The sequence below is a fragment of the Pelodiscus sinensis genome, chromosome 23 (assembly GCF_052426305.1).
Source record: "Pelodiscus sinensis isolate ZL-2025 chromosome 23, ASM5242630v1, whole genome shotgun sequence".
In the NCBI taxonomy this organism is placed as follows: Eukaryota; Metazoa; Chordata; order Testudines; family Trionychidae; genus Pelodiscus; species Pelodiscus sinensis.
Window position 1 is genome coordinate 16,345,930 of NC_143074.1, and position 18,610 is coordinate 16,364,539.

The 18,610-nt window shown below is 51.6% G+C and overlaps 1 protein-coding gene across 2 annotated transcripts in view; it reads right to left on the reverse strand.

Moving 5' to 3' along the window:
• RALGDS (ral guanine nucleotide dissociation stimulator) overlaps positions 1-18,610 on the reverse strand; it is a 117,857-nt gene that overhangs the window by 83,998 nt on the left and 15,249 nt on the right. Inside the window, exon 1 of one of the 2 annotated variants that reach the window (XM_006136833.5) lies at positions 3,107-3,406. The exons of the other annotated variant lie outside the window; for it this stretch is intronic. Within the exon in view, the coding sequence (XP_006136895.3) occupies positions 3,107-3,202 (96 nt within the window). The 5' untranslated portion in view covers positions 3,203-3,406. Of the gene's footprint in view, positions 1-3,106; positions 3,407-18,610 lie in introns of those variants that run through there. 2 annotated transcript variants of the gene reach the window in all.

The following is an 18,610-nucleotide window of genomic DNA, read 5'->3' on the forward strand; positions in this document are numbered from 1 at the left end:
CTACGAGATAATGATATTAGGGGTGATAATTGGGGAAGCTATCTTTGTAATGACTAAGATAATTAGCATCTTTTTTAAGGCCCATTCGTAAAGTGTCAAATTTAAGCATGAATGACAGTTCTGAGGCTCCCCTTTGTAGTCTGGTGTTAAAGTCTCTTTGAAGCAGGATGCATGTAGTAAGGTCGTTGAGACAATGCCCAGTCTGGTTGAAATGGCAAGAAACTGTTTTTTCTTTGTGAAACTGTCTGATGTCTGTTTTGTGTGCATTGATTCTTTGGCGAAGTGTCTGAAAAGTTTGTCTAATATATATTATGTGTTCACTTTTTTGGATTGTATCTCTTTGGTATATATGGTCATGCCAATTTTCTTCCACTATTTGATCTGAGGAAGTGGGTCTGGCCCACAAAAGCTCATCACCTAAGAAACCATCTTGTTAGTCTTTAAAGTGCTGCATAGTCCTGTCTTTTGTTTCAGCAAGACCAGACTAACACGGTGACATCTCTAGTACTTAATTAACATGAATGTCCCAGGGAATCCGCTACCTGTCTTGGGGCATCCCAGGGAGTTCCTAGGCAATGCCCTAACAGTCACAGGTAAATCCAGCACTGGCTTTCCCTGCCCAGCAGGAATGGGTTCTGGGCTGACTACACTTCTGAATCCAGCTACATCACAGTGAAACTTTCAGCCTGGTTAGAGCTGTACAAACCCATTGGTCCTAAATAGGGTGTCCTGATATGACTGGGACGGTCCTGATGTTAGGCTTATATAGGTGCCTCTTACCCCCACAGGACCCTATAGCCTCACCCCTCTCTCACCAATTGTCACACAAGTTATCTGGTCACCCTAGCCTTAAGAAACCTGCCAACACACTGCAGACAAAGCAAACAGCGAATAAGCTGCGGAGAGACACTGCCCTAGGAGATACCGGCAGTACCTGTGCTCAGATACCACAATGGTGAGCACAGCAGACAAGGGAAGAAGGGAGCATGGAAGCCCTGTGAAATCCTGAGACGAAAGAAATGTCAGGACAAGGGGCCACTGGAAGGATACAGCCCTTTGCAGGGCTGGAGGAGGGCATAAAAATGGCCATGAGTCAGACCAAAGATCCATGTAGCTCAGGATCCTGTCCTCTGACAGTGGCCAATGCCAGATGCCCAGAGGGAATGAACCGAACAGGGAATCATCAAGTGATGCATCCTCTGTCATCCATTCCCAGCTTCTGACAAGCAGAGGCTAGGGACACCATTCTTGGCGATCCTGGCTAATAGCCATTGATCGACCTATTCTCCATGCATTTATCTAGCTCTTTTTTTTTGACCCCTGTTATAGACTTGAACGTCACAACATCCTCTGGCAAGGAGTTCCACAGGTTGACTGTGTGTGAAGAAATACTTCCTTCTGTTTGTTTTAACCCTGCTACCTATTAATTTCCTTTGGTGACCCCTAGTTCTTGTGTTATGGGAAGGAGTAAATAACTCTTGTTTATTTACTTTTTTCACGTCATGATTTTATAGACTTCTATCATATCTCCCCTTAGTCATCTCTTTTCCAAGCTGAAAAGTCCCAGTGTTATTAATCTCTCCTTATATGGCAGCTGTTCCATAGCCTTAATTCTTTTTGTTGCCCTTTTCTGAGCAAAAATGACATGGGTGCACACCTCTGTTCGCTCCCTTGAAGCAGGAGTCTTCCTGCCTTGTTCCATGCTCCTCTCAGCTGGTTCTAAGAAGCACTGGCTGTCCCAAGTCCCAGTTACTGCAGTGGAAATTGTGAGCCCATCGCCTGCTCCACCTCCCTATGTACAGCTTGGTTACCTAGCTCCAGCCAGCTGTGTGCAACAGCTGCCAGTAGCCATGCAGGTATCCCCATTAGCACAGCCAACCTGCAACTCTTGGACAAAGCTCTGGGATGAATCCAATTGCAAGTGATCTGCTAGTCACTTTCTACTGATGGAGACACTTTCCCCGTATGCTGAGCAAGGCCTGTGGGGCTTCCCACCCTGCTGGGACTGAATCCTGCCACCATGGTATGTGGGTGAGGAGAGGCACAAAGTCCTTCCCTTTCTTTGTCTTTCTGGGTCTCTTCAAAACCAGTGCCACCACATGGAACTCACCGCATCACTCCACCAATTAAGCGTGACATCAACACCAATGCATTACTTGCACAACTGGCAAGACATTCAGATTTAATGTCCCCACAACAAACAAACTCTGCCTGGGGTATGGGTTCAATTCTGCCCCCTGTGAAGTCAGAAGTTTTGTCCCAAATGCCTACAGGACAAGGACTAGGTCCCATACTCCTAAGCCTATGAAAATAGAGACAGTGATATCGGGTACAGCGTGTCACATAGCCCAGCACCGAGTGATCAGCTCTATAATGTACTCACGCGTGGAGCAGAGTTAAGGGTGCTGAAGGAACCTTCTCTCTTAATTCCCTGGCTTTGGGTGCAGCACTGAGGAGATTTCCAAGTGTATCAAATAGGACTGTTGCACAGAATGGGCCAGATTCCATGCTTAGTTGCTCCAGTGGGGTTTTCCCCACAGGAAGAGAGAGCAGACTCTAGCACAGAGCAAACCACTAAACAGCTGGATAGACAGTGATGGAAGGTGTAAAACAAAGCCTGTGTAGAAGGCGATTAAACCGCTGCAACTGAATGGAGGCTCTGAAATCCCATATCAGAACTGTCCTGCATTGATACGCGGCAGCCCGCGCTGATGGGCTGCCCTGCTATGAGGCAGCGATAGACTTTCACTTGTCCCACCTCACACAACAAACATCCTCTTTTGCTTTGACAGGTGAAATGCATTTAACTTTCTAGGAACCTTTCCTCCCCTCTCCTCCCACATTTGGTACCCTGGATCTGGGAAGCACAAGAGACAGTCTGCCCCGAAATACTCCTCGGCAAAAGCGATAGACGAACTGTTGCCCACACACCAGCCCTTGGCAGCTCTAACTTCACCAGAACTTCCCTGTTCCCAGGAATGTTGCTGGTTGGATGGGAGGGGATGGGAGGGTACGATCAAAACCCCCTCCCGGCTCCTTATGCCCCATCCCTACCCCCACCCCCTCGATCAGACCTCCGCTTGCCTCTTGCTTTCTCTGTACTCACATCATCATCCTGGACACTCAGGGGAATATCCAGCATACACATCTGCATGGGCTGAACCAGAGCCTTCTGCACATTGAACAAAGGTTTCGCCTCCATCTTCCCAGCACCAGAAGGGTCTCTCTCTCCCTCTTTTGCTCTCTCTCTCTCTCTCTTTTTCTTTCCAATGCCTAGACTAAGCGTAGATCCAGCCCTGGCGAAGAAGTAGATTGAAGATCTCCCTTTGATCAGCTTTGGCAGCGCATCTTGCCAACAGCAGCTGCTGCTGCACTAAGAGATTTTATTTCCTTCCTTGAAAATCAAAGAGCTGAGGTGCCGCACCAAGAGGCTTTCCGTGTGCGTGTGCAGCCGGTGATGTTCTCGAGATCTGAGAAACAGCCCTTGTCTGCAAGCGTGCCACAACATGCTCCTTTCCCCCTGCCTCTCTTCCTCCCACTCGGCGCGATCTATGCTGCTCGCTCCTGCGACCGCTTTGCACCGGCGCGGGGTTTCCAGCCTCATCTACATGCATGGCACTCGCAAACCCGGTGCATTGTCTCAGAGCCACAACAGGTCCTGCCTGCTGTTGCTTTCCGATTAGGATCGAACAGTGTCTGCAGTAGCTACAGCGTTTCCCAGTGGTGGTTGTGTCAGGCAGGCACTCCGGGCTGGAGGAATAGGGGTGTCGGGAGGATGAACTTCAGCCTTTGCTTCCCCCTTTGCTTTCCTTCTGCCATCCCTCTCGTGTTGTTCAAGGCACTGTTTCAGACAGACGCCTCCCTAAGCTCACAGGGAACCAGCAGGCTTAAATAATCAATGCCCGGGGAACCCAGGGCGGTTCCTGATGTGGAGGAGCACTGCATTGCTAATACAGACCAGGGGAGATTTGCAATCATTTGGCTTGTGAAAAACCTTTGCCTCATGGGCCAGGCAACGCCACCCATCAGGGAGCCTTTCCAGCCACAGAGCTCACTGCGTCCTGCCCTGGGTTTGAAATGGGGCTTTACTGGTGGTGTGTTCTGGGTGCGGAGCATGTCCCCCCTCAAAAAGGCCATCAGCAGTGACAGCGGGACATGGGGGGGGCCTCCCCCAGCACTAGGAGTTTAGTCTTTAGAGTTTAGCCTCCAAGAGCAAGTCCACCCTCAGCAAACACCGTCTCTAGGATCTTGTATTCCCCAGCATAAGGGGCACAACTCTTGGGCGCAGAGGGGGAAATGAAAGGCCTGCTGGGGTGACTGCACTGGCATCTGGCAACTGGAAACTGGGGATGCAGTGAAATGTGGCTGCTGGTCACTATATGATGCAGGGCCCATAGGAGTGTCTCTGCCCAGTATCTGCATCTGCCTTGCCTTTCCTGGGGAGCGATGGGCACTGGCTGGAGAGCAGCTGCCCCCCACAGAAATGTAGCCCTAATACCGTCCTCTCCCCTCACCCCATGTACAGCTCAGCACCTGACGCTGCAGCAGAGAGCTGGCTCCTGCCAGACTGCAAGGCCACTTGGTGCCAGTTCCACTGACTTTAATCCCCACCAGTGCCAGAAATCAAGCCTGTCGTGTCTGGTGGAAAGGGCCACTCAGAAAGGAGCAGGCCAGTGGGTTCTGTTGGCCGTGCCCAGTGCACAGCGTGGGAGGGGATGGAATCGCCTGGGTGCTCTGAGTAGGTGCCAGCAGGTACGATTTCAAATGGCTCTGCCAGGTCCCCACCGAGAAGAAGCTGCCCTATTAACGAGGGCGACCTCACAACCCACCAGGTAGCTTCTGTAGACAGGCCAAAAGTAGAGAGGCCAAGGAGAACTGCCCTGCCTGGGCCCAAACTGAGCATCACCCCGGCACCTTGCAGCAGCGCCATTCTGTGAAAACAGAACATTTCGCCGTGGCTGTGCGGAGGGGGAGGCCATTCAAAATCACGCTGGGCGTATTCGCCAGAGGCTCAGAGAGCCCCTAAGCAGCCAGTTGGGGATACACAGCATGAGGGGGGCAGTGAATGGGAACTCCGCTCTGTGCATACACAAGGACGCCTGAATCTCCACTGTCCCTCGCTGGGCAACAGTCGTGCCCCAGTGTTTCAAATCCATCCGGCTGGCATTGGCCACTGGGCCTAGCCTGGTGCACACGTGGCTTTCTTGGGGACCTGCTGGGATTAGCATTCCTTTGCCGTTAGGTAACCGGCGGCTCAGCCTTTAGCCTCGGAACCGCTCCAGCTCTCTCTTCCTGTTCTCTCCTGGCATGGGTGAGTCACTTGCACTCCTGCCAGAGCTGTCCAAGCCACTGGGCCTGGGCAGGCCTCACACACGCACAGCCTCATGGGGAAAAGCTACAGTCTCCTCTGCTGAGCCAGCTTGTCCCTGGGCACATGGGAGGGGGCTTCCCTGGCCTCCTCCTGGCTCCAGTTATCCTAAGCTGGGGGCGGTGCCAGATGACGGCAACGCTGCCTGAGGCACAGCAGCACTCCTGGCTACAGCCTAGTATCCTAACCCAGAACAGAGCTGGGGGAGGCCAAGAGCCAGTGCCTGCCCTCCCCATTAGGCTGTGGTAAATCTGCAGCGCTGCCACTGAGCTCAGTGGGCCCAACTGTCTGCCACCAAAGGCCGGTGCTCAGGGCAACAATGGAGAGGGTGGAGTTAAAAACCACCCTGGCATTGCCCACATTCTGGGCCTGTCCAGGGACCTACCTGGCCCTCAGGGAGTTAGAGCAGTTCTGAGGTTGCTCTAATGGGGTATGTCTACACTACCCCGCTAGTTCGAACTAGGAGGGTAATGTAGGCATACCGCACTTGCAAATGAAGCCCGGGATTTGAATTTCCCGGGCTTCATTTGCATAAGCGGGGAGCCGCCATTTTTAAAACCCCGCTGGTTCGAACCCCATGCAGCGCGGCTACACGGGGCACGAACTAGGTAGTTCGAACTAGGCTTCCTAGTTCGAACTACCGTTACTCCTCGTAACCAGCAGGGTTTTAAAAATGGCGGCTCCCCGCTTATGCAAATGAAGCCCGGGAAATTCAAATCCCGGGCTTCATTTGCAAGTGCGGTATGCCTACATTACCCTCCTAGTTCGAACTAGGAGGGTAGTGTAGACATACCCATGCGAGCTCAGGCTGTCATAGGGCTCATGGGCAGCGGAGACTAGCCGGACTGCCCTCCTCCCACAGCCTCTTCCTCTCTCTAACCATCTCCACCATGCCCCAATGCTGGAGGCGGTGAGGGGACCAGTATAGAGCCCACATGTTCCTCCTACACCAGCCAGGATGGCGCCTTACCACGGAAGAACACCCTCATGAAGCAATGCACTACCCAAAGGCCACTCCATGCTTAGAGAGACCCTGAGAGCAATGGGGAATCCCAAAGGACCGACCCCATCAGGGGCTCTCTTATACACTTTGCCAGTGGCACTCCAGTGTGGATCAATACTTGCCACTAGCACCCCCAAGGGTGTACCCAATTAGTGCTGTGCAATGCTCTACAAGCAGGGCGAGGGTGCCAGCAATTTCTCCCTGCCCCAGTACTGATCAGCTCATGCTCTGCAGCAGGAGACTGGATTCCTCTCTGTAGGTCGCTCCATAAAGATGTTTAGTTCCTGAGGTTAGAGGTCCAATCCCAACTACATTTCCAGTAAGAACAGGCGCAGGTGGTCATGGCTTCCGACCCAAGTTAAATTGTGTCTCTAGTGTCCATAGCCCAGCTCCTACCACAAACCCTGTGTGAACAAACAGATCTGCCCAGCAGGACACATCCCAACAGTAACCAGCAGATGGGTGCAGTTCAGCCTCGCCATCAGACCCTCCTATGAACCCAGGTAGGTGGGCACTGGCAGACTCAACATCTGGAGAAGGGAAAAGAGGTCAGGTTCAAGACCTGAAGTCCCCTAGAAGCACAGTTCGTTGGCATTTTCCCCTGGGTATAGGAGCCTCTGCCATTAATTAAGTGGTGATATGGAAAGCGAGGCCCACTATCCGCCTGGTGGATGTGTCAGTCCCCATCCCCGGTTGCAGCAGAAAGAGAAAAGCGACAGGGGTATTTTCTACAAGCTATCACGTGGCTGGCATGGCCCCAGAGCTCAGTGACCTCTGGGCAGGGCAGCCGTAAAGCTGTCAAAGAGGGGAAATAACCTCTCAGGAAGCATCAGAAACCACGCAAGAGATCTTGGGAAAACAAAGCAAAGAGTCCCAGGACTGGCCTAAGCAATGGCACAGGAACATTTTAAAAAGTGGGGGTGCTGAGCCTCCTTACGCCTGTCCACCCCCACCCGCAGCTGAGGCTGGGAGCAAAGCCTGGCACACAGGCCAGCAGCAAGAGGTCACCAGCTTACGGGGCTGAAACTGGGACCCCCACATGTGGGGTCAGCAGGAGCAGAGCTCCCGGTGCATGGGGCAGAAGCAGGGACCTCGGGTGAAGGGCTGGCAGCAGAGGCCCCCAGCATGCAGGGCTCAAGCCAGAACCCCAGCATACAGGGCCAGCAGCTGAGCCCCTGGTGCATGGGGCCAGAAGCTGAGACCCCAGGAGTTAGGCTGGAAACTTGGGGGTGCTGGAGCACCCTCCCCACTAGTTCCCATGCCTGCAGCCGAAGGGAAAGGCTGGTGCCACTTGCAAGAGAAGAGTATGGGCAGAGAAAGACTCAGGGCTACGTGGGAAGCAGCCACGCTGCAAGCCCCGCTGGAATGGGCTGCAGCTGGATCTGGGGGAAAGTTGGCTGATGGGAAGCTTGGGCACCCAGCAATGGGGCTCTGGGCACCCAGCAGTGGGGCTCCAGGCCCTAACTCCTTTGCATTCACAGCTTTCCCCATCAGCAGTGCCCCTATAGGGTGCCCCCATCCTACATTCTATTCCATGTCCCTAGACAGCAGGCAGCAATTCTCAGCTGGGACAGACTCCCACACTTAAGCCAACCCGCTGTTGCTGACAGCAGCTTAAAACCAGAGCCCTGAGGCTGGGCAGGGCAGGGAGATGACTGAGCTTGATATGCTCTCCAGAGGAGAATCCTTGGCTCTGTTTGCTCCCAGCATGCACTGGGCTCCGGGTAAAACCTGGGGTGAATTCTTTGCAGGAACCAGGCTCTTTGCAGGAACCAGGTCCCCATCAGGTATCTGAAGTTGTTGCCAAGACACCACAAGCTTCTCCATCCACAAAGAATGTTTCATTCCCCTTCACTGTTCTGCCAACAGCTCCAGTAGCACGAGGAAACTAGTAACCGCATCCTAACAGCTTTGAAAAATGGCTTCACCAGGGACCTTCAACACCAGTGAACTGCAGAGATTGCCCTTGCTAATGGCAGTTGCCAAGCCAGCTACCTTAACATAAGAACAGCCATACTGGGTCATACTAAAGGCCCATCTAGCCCAGTATCCTGTCTGCAGACAGTGGCCAATACCAGATGCCCCAGAGGGAGGGAACAAAAGAGGTAATCCTCACACAATCCCTCCCCTGACACCCATTTAGACAAACAGAGGCTAGGAACACCATTCCTACCCATCCTGGCTAATAGCCATTGATGGACCTAACCTCCATGAATCTATTTAGCTCTTTTTTGAACCCTGTGAAAGTCCTAGCCTTCACCACATCCTCTGGCAAGGAGTTCCACAGGTTGACTGTGTGCTGAGTGAAGAAAAACTTCCTTTTGTTTGTTTTAATCTTGCTGTCTATTTGGTGACCCCCTAGTTCTTATATTGTGGGAATAACTAAATAACTTTTCCTTATTCACTTTTTCCACACCAGTCATGATTTTATAGATCTCTACCATATCCCCGCTTAGTCTCCTCTTTTCTAAGTCTTTGTAATCTCTCTTCATATGGGATCCATTCCAAACCCCTAATCCTTTTTGTTGCCTTTTTTGGAACCTTTTCCAATGTCCGTATATCTTTTTTGAGATATACAGGCAAACATATCTGTACGCAGTATTCAAGATGTAGATATACCATGGTTTTATATAGAGGCAATTATTTTCTATCCCTTTTTTAATTATTCCTATCATTCTGTTTGCTTTTTTGACTGCCATTGCACACTGAGTGGATGATTTCAGAGAACTATCCACAATGATGCCAAGATCTCTCTCTCGAGTAGTTATAGGTAAATCCTTCCACAAGGATCCACCAGGGAGATGGGTGGATGGGCCCAGTTTCACCTCCTCAATCCACTAACCTGAATGGAAGTTGAGTGCAAAGATCCTGGTTCCTCCAATATCAATAGAGAAGGGTCTGACTCTGCCCCAAAGCAAATGTCACCCACCAGCTTTTACTTTTGTAGGATTTCTGCAACTGTTACATTTGGAGCCATGCAGAATTCTAGCAGAAATAACCCTTGTACCACATGGTAAGGGTTGACCTGCCAGCTCCAGCACCCAACCCATCCGCCTCTTGATTGCTGCCGCACAGGGGCAGCCTGTGAGCCTAGGCAAACTAGGCAGTTGACTAGGGCGCCACCGGCCCGAGCACCCAACGATGACGTCATGGGGAGCCCCGGCGCCCCGTGATTACGTCACGGCCATTGATGGCTGTGCAGGTGGGGGCACCGATCACGCCTTCCACCTGGGGCGCCAGCTGCCGCAGCCGGCCTCGGGCCGCTCCTGCTGCCACAAGATGCCATGTCAGTTGGGGAAATCCTCCCAGCTGGATCTCTTGATCCACATCTCTGGTTCCTGCTGGAGGCAAAACCCTGATTCCTTCTCTGCTGCCCTGCTATTTAATGTTGCACAGGAGTTCGGGGTTGATTGCTGCTAGCAGGTCCAGCCAGGCAGTTGGCGACCACTGTTGGGAAAACTCTGTTTTCCTGTAAAGATTTTGTCCGAAATAGAACGACTCCAAGGAAGTTCGCTAGGGATTCCTACGCAGGCCCCTGCCACGTCTGCTTGGTCCACCACTGCCCTAGTGACAGACAGCTGTCCAAAAAGTCTTTCATCTTTCTGGTGCCCGTTCATGCATCTTCTTGGGCAGAAGTAGGATCATGTGAATACAATCAGGGACAGAGCACTGGGGCTGAGCTCTGTACAGGTGGATATACAAAGGTCACCACCGCTCTCTGCAAATGGAACCCCTGACCAATGCATGCTCCACACGCACTTGGTCCACAGACCACACGCGTTACAGTACAGAGTCTTGGCTCCTTAGCCCCCGCTCATGCTTTCATGGTTGGAGGTTTTAGTGCTGGACAAGATAGAAGTTGTCATACTGAAATCGAAAGAAATAAGCCCCCCGGTGATCTTTCACTCTAGCCCCCATCCCCCCCTGCTAGAGGAGGGGAGTAAGTGCTGTACCCTGTTATTAGGTGGCACAGTGGGCATGTTGCCCCCACAAAGCAGGGAGCTTTGGGCAGCACAGGGCATAATTCCTCCCAGTGCTCTGCAGAGACAGTGCACCTCTTCCCATGCCGGGTGGTCATTAACTCTAAAGGTCCCTAATGAAAATGCTCCCAGGTTTTCAGCCGTACCCATCCCATCTCTGCAGCGTGTGAGGAAATGTCTGCTGTGTGAGATTTGCTCCTTGTCAATTCAACCGAGAGCACTGAAGTTAGGGTTTGTAAACAAAAAGGCCTTGTCTCTTTAGCCACTGGTGTAATTGCGACAGTGAAAATTCAATGCATACACCCCATTTACAAAGACAAGACACAGATTTGTGCTGGGTGACTTAAACACTCAGCACACCCAAGATCTTAGTAGAGTACACAGCCCACAGAAGAGACAGATCACACCAAAGGTTTCACAATCTGACCTGAAGGTTTTACAAGTCAAACATCAAAAGAGCCATGAAATTAAAGACACCCCTCCCCTCGACAAAAAACCACGCAAAGCTTGCTTTCCAAAGGAAATCACAACCCCTTGAGCTGTCTGCAACCCAAACATTGCCGCATCCTGCTCACAAAAATGTGAAACAAGGTGACACGGGCCCTTTTGTTTTCACTGCCCCAAGCGAATAGAAATGTAAATAGGAAATAAAACAGCCTGAGGAATGAAAAGTAAATAAGGTCTCTAAGCAGTCCTTCCTCTTGGATACTTACCAGTAACAGAGGGAGGAAATCTGTTTTTATAAACTCAGAAATCTTATCTTCACAGAGTCCCTCCACAGGATCCCTCTGGGTGGGACTGGCAAAAAGCCTAACAGCCAGACTTACAAAGGCATTTAGGCACCTACTGGGATTCACAAAAGTGCACAAGCAGGTCAGGTGCCTAAATCAAATCAAAAGGAATTAGGCATCTAATTCACTTAGGTGCTTTTGTCAATCCCACTTGATGCCAATCTGCAATAGTAGGCACCTAAAATACCTTTGTCAATCTGGACCCTACGGGACATAAAAGCACAAGGCACACTGACTTTCAATTCCTCAACAGTGAAAGCACATTTTTGGTATGATCCGGCCTCATTCTTATCAGATTATTTCTGCCACAGGATCTCCCATACACCTGGCCATTTCTGTTCCATGGGGTCTGTTTCCTTTTGTGAAGGAGAAAGTCAGTAAGGGTATGTCTACACTACCCTCCTAGTTCGAACTAGCAGGGTAATGTAGGCATACCACACTTGCAAATGAAGCCCGGGATTTGAATTTCCCAGGCTTCATTTGCATAAGCGGGGCGCCGCCATTTTTAAAACCCCGCTCGTTCGAACCCCGAGCCGCGCGGCTACACGGGGCACGAACTAGGTAGTTCGAACTAGGCTTCCTCATTCCATGAGGAGTAACGGTAGTTCAAACTAGGAAGCCTAGTTCGAACTACCTAGTTCGTGCCCCGTGTAGCCGCGCGGCACGGGGTTCGAACCAGCGGGGTTTTAAAAATGGCGGCGCCCCGCTTATGCAAATGAAGCCCGGGAAATTCAAATCCCGGGCTTCATTTGCAAGTGCGGTATGCCTACATTACCCTCCTAGTTCGAACTAGGAGGGTAGTGTAGACATACCCCAAAAGCCTATGGTTGCTGCCAGCTGCCCTGAAGATGGGGATGTGGATTACTTGACATGCTCCTTTCTTCAATCAGAATTACAACTCCTAATAAATTCCACTGCCCAAACTGTCTCCCGGGTTCCAGGGAACGCCCACAGCTATACACGACTCCCAGTACTCAAAAAGAGACGGGCATGCAAAATTCATTTGTAATCAAGACCTTAGGAAGCACCTTTTAATAAGTACAGAATGCCAATTAGCAATGCAAACTGAACAGCTAATGAGCATTAAAAGGGAAAAACCAATTAGTTTTCACGGGATTCCTCCCTGCCATTAACACTTGACGTATTTTGATTTTTAAGCTCCTGTGTGGCTTGGAATTTCACACCAGGACCCGAATGTAGCCGAGATCCCAATCACTATCGTACTTAATTCCAAACAGAAAACGAGCGGTTGGTTTTGCTCACCATCAATCAAACAGGTATCTAGGAAATGGCAGAGCCGGGCTCCGTCTCCATGGAGACGGCCATATGCAACAACCACCTAACCGAAGGAGAAAAAAAATCAGATACAGATGCTTCTTGTGCAGCCTGTTTTGTTTTGGGGGGAAGGAGCAGAAACAAAGAGGGTGTTTTTAAGAAATGGCACTAAAATGGCAGAGGGGCTGCTGCTTAGACTGGGGCAGGAGGGAATGGCAAGTATATAAGCAGACCTCCTTTCTGCTCCTAAATGCATCTTCATTCAGCAGTTGAATACAAAAAGAGAGGCTCTGTTGCTAGCAATCCTGCTGCCTTACTCAATGCTAAAGTGCTTTATCCAGCTGAAATAAATCCCCCAGGAGCTGGTAACATTGATGCTGTCATGAAGGGTATTTCATCTGCAGGAGAAGGGGGGTGAGCTTTACTTGAGGTTGCTATGGTTACAAAATTTATTAGTTTCTATGGAAAACCCCCTTGCTTCTGAAGAGCTTGTAATGTGCCAGAGGGCATTTCCATAGCCAGGTCCCTGCTCCTGCTGAACACCCCTTGGTTCCAGACCTAGGCTGGAAACACAATGGTACAGGTTGTAATCTGCATCTGTTTCACCAGCGATACAGGGTCAAGAGTGATAGAGACCTGATGAATGTCACACCATAGAGCCCAGGCACACAAACTGCATCGAGACATGGATGCCCATGTCTTATCCATCCAGCCACTCACGCACGCCCCTCCCAATAGCCCACTGTCTTCATGAAGACAGCCCCAACAAGTATGCACACGAGTGGCATGCCCGCACTAATAAACACCTCCACATTTCTTTGATAAACATGGCTGCCCCATCCTATCACTTACCCGTGCTCCCCTGGTATTAAAAATCAAACACATGTGGGAAACCGGAGCCCTTCTGCAGCGGCAGGGATATGCAGACACACAAAGGCCTCTTGACAGGCAATAGGATCCCTATTATGTACCTGCTCTGTCTGAGTCACTATTATGCCTTATCTGTGTGATTGAGTCAGTTCTAGAGAACATCCTCTGTATTTGTTGTTACCTTCCCTGGACAGTCATGGAAACCAGCCCTCTATACCACACTGAGCACTGCCTACAAAAGGATATTGCCAGTGAGTGACTCACTTCTGGACACGGCATCTGTCGAACACCTGTTCTTTAACTGCCACGCCTCCCAAATGGCATGCACCGTCTTTCCCCCTCCGGCCCTGGTGCTTTGCCCGCACTCCCTGACAGTGCTGCCTCGCCTGGCCCAGACACGCCCGGCATTGTTCTTGGGTCACATGGGGTACCCGAAGGGTGTCAGGCAAGGGAGGGGTTGGAAACTGAGCCATCTATCTTGCTGTTTACTGGGAAACCAGCTCTCTGCCCACATGGTCCGCTATTCACAGTGCTAGCGGCCAGGTTACTGCCAACCTGGCACAGAGCAAGGGGGGACGCTGATGGGTTTTGACTGCACGAGGGAGAGGGAAAGCAGATTCCAGTCCTGTGTCTGCCACATGATGGGGTGTTGATTCCCATTTCCTAAGCTCAGACGGTTCGAGTCTGGCAGGGCCAACAGGTGGGAGGCAGAATGGTGTATCCAGTGGGGCGGGAGGGAGTTCCGAGCCGCAGGGAGACAGGTGCAGCTTGTGGCTTTGTGACCCTCTACAGCCATTTGTTTTGGGTTACCGTACTCCCTTGAGATCATCACTTCCACCTCCCACTCGCCCCATAACTTGTACCCATCATTCCCCCCTCCCGCCACGGCAGATTCAATTAAAACCCCCAATCATCTGTTTTCTCAGCTGTAGGGCAGCCTGTGAACTGTAATAGGGATCTGTGAGTCACCATACCTTATGCATACGAGATAAGGACTAGATTTATTGCTGCATTTGAAGATCTGTAGTGTTTTTGGATGGGTTTGGCTTGTCCTGACCACTCCCAGTGACCCTGACTCTCCCCTCCCTGTGCAGACACATACACACACGCACTCACTCTCATACACACACACTCTAACTATTTGATCTGGGTGAGACAGCAGCAGCTGTCAGAGAGGAATCCCCTCTCAAGAGCAAGGAGCATTCCTGAGCTGGGTATAAACACAATTCCAGAGCCCAGTGTCATTCCTGACTAATCCTGCCCAGCCAAGGGGAGGCTGGCCTGGCCCCCCAGTGCCTTCCTGAGACTTCCCTGGCTTCTCGGCACTAGCACCTGCTCCGCTCTGTGGCTGGAGCAAAGCCAGGAATTCTGGGATAGCCCGGTGGGACAGCTGGCTCCACTCTGACCGGCTTGCTTCATCAGATTACTGCACTGCAGTACCTATGAATACCCCAACCCCACAGCTCCCCCTGCAAGAGCCTCTCCATTGTGAGGCCAGAGGGGCTCACTGACATTTCTGCCCTGGATTGACCGTTGTGGCCTCCTGTCTCACCATCCTTTCAACAAAGGGCTCGCTAAGAGTCACTGTACCGTCTGCCATGGATGTTCCCTTGATCAGCTAGTAGGGGTATCTCTGCAAGAAAAGGGACATCCCACCACCATCCCTGGGCTGTCTGCCCAGCACTCCCAGCCCTTCCCAGCAAGTCCCCTCACAGGCATCTTCTTTGGACTCTCCCCCAAACCATTATGGCCACCAGAAGGAGCAAGGGGTGGGTGCATGAAGTGTAATAGCAGCAAGCAGATGCTGCCCACCAAGTGCAGCCCCCTTGCCCTTCTAGCCTGCTGGTCTCCCCTTTTCTACGTCTTATTACCTTCCCCGAAGGCATCGTTCCTAGAGAGCAGGGGTTTGAGAAATAAGAGGTACTTCTCAGGCAGCTCCGCCAGAACCACTTCACTGACTCCCCGTTGTGCTCCAGTAGGAGGCAGCTCGCTCCCCTAGGGCCCGACGAGGCTGGGAAGCTGTGCTGCTCCGGGGCTAATGGCCTGCTCCTAGAGACCACAACGCTTGATGCATTTGAACGTCCCCAAAGCCAGGGCAGGGCCTTCCTCTGGGGCAGAGGGAGAAAAGGGGGGGGGGACCGCTTCAAAAACAGGCACCCATGTGAAACGTGCATACACGAGCACCCAGGCCACTGTGAAGGTCCATGTAAAATACAGACAGCTGCACATGCAGCGGGCCTAGGCGGGAGCAGAGGGATTAAAGCGACAGTTATGGAGGCCTCACACACACACACACACTCCAGCCAACCCTAAACTTGCAGGGCAGGTGAGGCTCTGGCTGCCTTGGCTGAAGAATCCACAGGTGCCCTGGGGCTGGGAGAAATGAGGGCACGAGCAAGCTGCCGCCATCTCGACAGTTACTAATTATCATTCCTCTGCGAGCGCTTACTCTGCCAGTCGCCGAGACGGGATTCCTTGGATGCCAAGGGGACTTGCGCGTCGCGGTGATGCAGTTCCATCCCCAACGGGATGTGGCGTTTCCCCATGTGCATGAGCTTGTGTGAGCACTGACGTGAAATGGGGGAGCACGTGTGCACATGAAGGAGGGTGCTATGTGTGGAAAGGGCTTTACTGGCAGAAGCAGCCACAAACTATGGATGTAAATCCCGTTTCATTGGCTAACCGGTTAAACCTATTGTTTAAACCATTAACCAATTACGGGGGGGGGGGGGGGGAGGAGGGTTAAGCGAGAGGGCCGTTCCAGCTGGGCTGGAGCAGCCTTCCCCTCCCAGCCGGAATAACCCCTGTCCGATGTGGGACCCTGTGGGGTTGGAGCAGCCCACTTCCCATGGCACGCAGCGGGCTCCTCCAGCCACCACCAGTTAATTGGTTAAACATTCACATCCCTACCACAAACCCACAGGCATTAGGAATGGCCAACCCCAAATCTGCAGGAGCTGCTGGACCCAGGAGCCTGTCACTAAGAGGCTCCTTCACTTCCCTATCAGAACAGGATTGTTCCCATCTTGTGGTGTCCTCTCCAGGGCTTAGTCCAGTTCAAAATGACCCAAACAAAGAGGCTTCCACAGCCCCGTCTATCCCATTGGACAGTACGTTTCCTGATACTAAATAAACCTTTTCTTAATTTCATCCCATGGTTCCTCATTCTAATCCCTTGCTCCACCCTTCAGAGCCCTGCTCCTTCCTTGGTGCTTTATACCCTTCTGCTATCTGCACCCCATTCTCACTCCTCTGACTTCCAGTTTGACATGGGGGAAATGGAGGCACACAGTAGCTAAGCAACTTGCCCAGGGACTACAGAGAATCAGTGGCAGAAATTGAACCTGGATCTTCCATGATCCAGTCTAGCATGTGAACCACAGCATCATTTTTCCTCTCTTAGGTGGATCAATAGTTAGGGCAATATGCATGAATACACCCTTGTGTGTGCATGGGGCTCTTTTTCTTTGCCTTCTCGTTTCTGAGCCTCTCAGACAAATTCAGGTCACATTTTGAAACTTTTCTCCATTGCTACATGAGCTAGACATTAAAAAAAGCCAAAAATTGTCATATAAATCCTTGTCTCCGAGAGGTGGGGCTCAAAGCAAATATTACAACATTCAACAGCACTACAACAATTTAAACAGAAAAAGCCAGGAGATCCTATAGGCAGGAAACTGAGGCATAGCACGATGAAATGCCGTGCCTCGTCATACAAGAAGGCCGTCCTTCCTCTCAATGCTTGCTTTGCAAATCTGGCCTTTTCAACAGGTTTCCATTTGACAGGTGATCCATTCTTTTATCATCTCTGCCCCAGGGTGGGTGGGTGGATGGAAAATGTGTGTCATATAGACAGATTCTTCACACAGGTCCATTTTCTACTGCGAATCTCCTTTGCAGCACAGACAAAAAGTCTCAACAGCTCCCCTCCCTTATCATTACAAAGAGCTGCCCAGTACTGCTGGAACCATATCGTCAGCAGTGCGGGAAGCTGATCCTTTCTGCAGACCTTTCCCTTTTCCAAGTTGGCTCAGCCGCATCCAGGGACCGGAGAGGGAAAGTCACTTTAATCTGCATCTCCTTTACCCTCACAGTCTGGCTTTATTCTTACATGTTTCCCTCTAGAAGGGAGGGAAGGCCATAGTGGGGCAGGAGAGCTTCTGCTTTGGCGAACACAATCCAGGCGGTGCAAATGTCCTGTCCGCACCTTTTTAACAGCTGGTGTCAAGTAACAGTTCTCCCAGGACCAACCCCTCTCTGGAGTGCAGCAATGTAGCCTGCCGGGGTACATCTAAACTACATGGCTCCGTCGACGGAGCCATGTAGATTTGTTGTTTTGGCAAAGTCAAATGAAGCCGCGATTTAAATGATCGCGGCTTCATTTAAATTTACATGGCTGCTGCGCTGAGCCGACAAACAGCTGATCAGCTGTTTGTCGGCTCAGCGCGCTAGTCTGGACGCTCCCCTGCTGACATCAAAGCCCTTTGTCGGCAGCTCCGGTAAACCTCATCCCACGAGGAATAACGGGGCTGCCGACAAAGGGCTTTGATGTCGGCAGGGGAGCGTCCAGACTAGCGCGCTGAGCAGACAAACAGCTGATCAGCTGTTTGTCGGCTCAGCACGGCAGCCATGTAAATGTAAATGAAGCCACGATCATTTAAATCGCGGCTTCATTTGACTTTGCCTATGTGTCTAATCTACATGCCTCTGCTGACAGAGGCATGTGGTCTAGACACAGCCCCACAGAGAAGCCTGGATCCTAGCTTGGTTCCCAACATGCCAGTTCTGCAGCCGCTCACAGATTTGGGTCTGGGTAGGTTTGCATCAAACAGCTCTGTTCAGTAATTGCACTAACTGAGGTTCCTCTGCAAATCTGCCACTCGGTCCAAGGAGACTCCAGCAGCTTTATAAACCAACAGAGTAAAGGGGAAGCCCTTGGTGATAGGGGGCTGCTGCTCAGGTACCAGGACCGGCAGGAGGATTCCCTGGCCCAAAGAAATCAGGTGCCTCAGCTCTATGGACTTCAGCACCAAAGTGAGAAAACCACTGCAGTGACTGTATGAGATGCATGGAAGACTCTGCCCATGGTGCTCTGTGAGCGCACTTACCATATGTGTTGGGAGCAGGCGCGGATGCCCTGCACTGTGGGCCGGGCTGGAAAACCAGCCTCAGGGGCTCCTGTCCACACAGAGGCCACCTGGGACCACCAGCAGGGAGAACCCCACAGCAGCTGTTGTGGGTGGACACACAAACTCTTACCGCCTGGGTTTAGCACCAGCCCTTGGAGGACTTTAGCAGCAGGGGGAAGGATGCGAGGACCCAG